At 59.8% G+C, this 3,548-nt stretch overlaps 1 protein-coding gene across 1 annotated transcript in view; it reads right to left on the bottom strand.

Annotated features, from left to right (window-relative positions):
- Positions 1-1,166: 1,166 nt before the first annotated feature.
- Positions 1,167-3,548, bottom strand: part of LOC104623972 (phosphofurin acidic cluster sorting protein 1-like) — a gene marked incomplete at its 5' end in the record, with an annotated part of 21,977 nt that continues 19,595 nt past the window's right edge. The window contains 7 exon segments of the mRNA XM_010291214.1: positions 1,167-1,282; positions 1,386-1,499; positions 1,660-1,883; positions 2,076-2,293; positions 2,377-2,419; positions 3,337-3,439; positions 3,527-3,548. The exon segment at positions 3,527-3,548 is cut by the window's right edge and continues 83 nt beyond it. Of these exon segments, the coding sequence (XP_010289516.1) occupies positions 1,167-1,282; positions 1,386-1,499; positions 1,660-1,883; positions 2,076-2,293; positions 2,377-2,419; positions 3,337-3,439; positions 3,527-3,548 (840 nt within the window).

Below are 3,548 nucleotides of genomic sequence, written 5' to 3'. Positions count from 1 at the left end.
CCTCTGCTGACCCCACAACACCCCATACCTCCCAGGTCCAACCCCAGGTTGCCTTCCAGACTGTAGAGATCAAGACTGCAGCAACCCCAGCCTCTGCCGAACAGAGACAGAATTTTTCAACCTTCAGGTAGATAAGGAGCTGGCTGGGTTGGGAGAACACAGACCAGGTCCAGTCTGTCTCTTCCTGAGTACTTGTGGGTTTTATTTTGAATAAACAAGCCAAACTCCATCCAGTCACAAGCCCTAGTCTGTCAAGAACAAAGTTGGCCCATGGCTGGGAGTGAGGCCAGGTCATACCACTGTGTTGCTGTGCCCAGGCAGCTGTGCCAGCTGTGCTTGCTGGAGTGGTGGTAGTAGCCACACCCTGCCTGGATTTGTTCTCTCCCAGCTGTGCTGGGCCATGCCCTCAGGCATGGAGAGACACACACACCTGCCATAATAGTACCAGCATTAATTTATTAAAATTAATCCTGAAAAGTAACCGTACAATAAATTTAAAAAAAATAGAATCTTGTAAAAAAAAAAAACCCAGGTGCCCCCATGCCACATCTCCAGCTGGCAGCACCATGGGGCAGGGCTGGTTGGGAAGGGATAGGGAGATGAGGGTGACCCCCATTAGCCTGGGGACAACCTCAGCAGTGGGGCTGCAGCGGGACTAGAAAAGCTGCTGAGGCTCAGCCCTGCAGGGCAAGGCCGGACACAGCAATGGGGGGGCTGGCAGAGGGGCTGGTGAGGGGTGGTACAGGGTTGGTGGGCCCTGCTCAGCACCTGCCCCCCACCCGAGTAATCCTCCTGGCTCCAGTGCTGGGGAACCTGGCAGGGCCCAGCCCAGCTGAGGCCCTGGCAGGCGCATCGTGGGAGAGCGGCACCCAGAGCCCTTTCTGGGTGCCTGCTGGCTGCTGCCAACCCTTGTCCCAGGCTGCTGTTGGGGGTCACAGGAGGCAGATGGCATAGTGCCCTGGCTGGTGTTGGAGGGTGCATGGACCTGGTCTCTGTGGCCTCACCTGCATGGGTCTTGGCTCACAGGGAGCGGTGTGGGTGTCGTACCTCCCTCTGCAGAGCAGGCAGGGGTTGGGCCACAGAAGAGAAGGGACAAGAGAATGTCCATCTCTCCCTGTCTCCTGCTACGACCCTCCACAGCTCCAACCCAGGGCTGCCCCCGCATTTCACGCGCTCTTCGAATAGCCAAAGATGCCCACAGGGAGGTACTTGACATGTGTTGGCCACTGTGCTGCCAGCTGGAAAAACTTCACATCGTTCCACTCCACTCCATCTATGGAAACTGAGAGGAGAGGGTGCAGTGAGGCACAGCCCCGCCAGAGGCAGGCAGCCTGTGCTGCTTGGTCTGACACCTACAGCCCTGTGGAGCTTGCGCCTCCCCTCACCTCGCAGCATGGTATTCTGGTGTTTGGCTGTGCAAATGAGGCGTGTGATCCCTTCGATGACTTGGCTTTTGGGTTCCAGGTCCTTCTCTTTTGGTTTCTTGCTCAGGAACATCACTGGGGCCCAAGGACAGACAGGACCAATGTTAGGATGTCCCTACCTGGCTTTGGGTGGGAGCCCAGGTCTCAGCCCTACCCTCCTGCAGGCTCCCCCCCACCCTTTTTGCAATGGACTGTGGCCCCACAGCCAGCAAGCACCCCAGGTGGTCTTGGTTACCTTTCTTATTTTTCTCCTTGGTGACCACGGTCATGGCCATGGTGCTAGGGGGCACCAGCTCCCCTGTGCTGGGGATGCGGCTGACCTGGAGTGAGCGGAAGTTGCTCTTGAGTGTGTTCTTGATACCCGTCTCCCGCTTTTCACCCTCCTTCTTCCTGTCAAGCCCTTGTGTTGTCCAGTAGTCCACCTGCAGGCCCATCACCTCCACACCGGGGCTCAGAGACCTGGGCAAGATGGGCAGCACCATGCAGCACAGAGGTGCTGCCCTTGCTCCTCTACCCCTCCATAGCCCAGCTGCAGCCTACCCTGGCCCAATAACCCCAGAATGTGGCAGTTTGGCCAGGGAGCAGCTTGAGAGCAGCTTGACCCCTCCCCCCCCAGCACCCACTACCTCAGACTGAGCAGGGCCTCCTTACCCAGCACCCGAGAGGCCACTGCTGACTGACGGGGAGGGTGGCGGGGTGCTCACAGTCTCCTTGCCATAGGGGGCCGCTCCACCAGCTGCTGGCACCGAAAGAGTGTAGGTTGGGGGGTGCTGGGGAACACCAACAAAGGGCCTCCCCCCAGTGGAGAAAGGATCCAGGGACTCACCGGAGGCGCTGAAGGACTGCTCCACCAAGCCTACCTTCACCACCTGCAAAGGACAGCAGCAGCAGGGCTTGTGCACTGCCCTTGTCCTCCAGCCCCAGTTGCCCGCTGGCCCCTCAACACACTCACCCCCACGAAGGGTACAAACTTCTGGCAGGAATCCTCGTCAGGGCTGCACAAGGAAGAGAGGCTGGTCAGGGTCTGGGAGTGCCACGTGCCATGTGGCTAGCCTTGTGGCCCAGGGACCCCCACGCTGGCAGGGGCCAATGTTGGCTCATGGCCACTGGGACAGTCTCCTCTACCCTCCCTCCCATGGGACCCCTTTGTCCCCGACATGGCAGCACAGGGCACACTACACAAGGAGGCAAGGAGTTGGCCCCTCCAGTGCTGGGAGAGGTCTTGCATGCGGGAGGGTAGCCATGCCCCACTTTGGGGTCACAGCTCCTCTGCACGGCAAGAGGGATGGATGCACATGGGGGACAGGCGGGGGGGCCAGGCAGCGGCACAGCAAGCACAAGCCAATACCTGATATAAAAATCAAAATAGAGACTTCTCTTCCTTGGGTGCCAGAAACCAAGAGAAGGGAGAGGTGAGAGTGCAGCTGGAACATGAGCGTCAACCCCTGGGCAGCACATTGCCGGTTCACAGTCCCCAGCCCAGCCCAGCCCTGGCACCCAGTCCCCACCTTTGGGGCTGTCACAGCCCACAGCTGCTGGAGGGGCCGAGCGCACCAGGGAGAGGCAGGGGATGGCACTGTGAGCCTCTCACTGTGAAACCCCAGTTCCCCATAGCACCGCACTGCTTGCCGTGGGGAGACCCACAACCCTGTCCCAGGCACAGCCCAGACTGGGTCTGTGAGGCAGGAGAAGTGCCCTGGGGCCATGCTCACCTCTTCTGCTTGTACGTCAGCATAGCCTCAGAGATGGGGAGCTGGTGAGATAGGCTGGCTCCAGCGATGAACTGGGTGACGCGGCCTGCAATGTCCACAGTGTCTGCAGGTGCAAAGAGCAGTGAGAGCCTTGGTGGCAACTGGGTTCCCCTTCAGGGCACCGCTGGCCGGCAGGAGAAGTGCCCTGGGGCCATGCTCACCTCTTCTGCTTGTACGTCAGCATAGCCTCAGAGATGGGGAGCTGGTGAGATAGGCTGGCTCCAGCGATGAACTGGGTGACGCGGCCTGCAATGTCCACAGTGTCTGCAGGTGCAAAGAGCAGTGAGAGCCTTGGTGGCAACTGGGTTCCCCTTCAGGGCACCGCTGGCCCTGGCCTGCCCCCCTCCTCACCTCAAACAGGTGGCCCCACCCT

The sequence above is a fragment of the Phaethon lepturus genome, unplaced genomic scaffold (assembly GCF_000687285.1).
Source record: "Phaethon lepturus isolate BGI_N335 unplaced genomic scaffold, ASM68728v1 scaffold7957, whole genome shotgun sequence".
In the NCBI taxonomy this organism is placed as follows: domain Eukaryota; kingdom Metazoa; phylum Chordata; class Aves; order Phaethontiformes; family Phaethontidae; genus Phaethon; species Phaethon lepturus.
The sequence above is the reverse complement of the archived record's forward strand: the minus strand, read 5'-3'. Positions and strand labels throughout refer to the sequence as shown.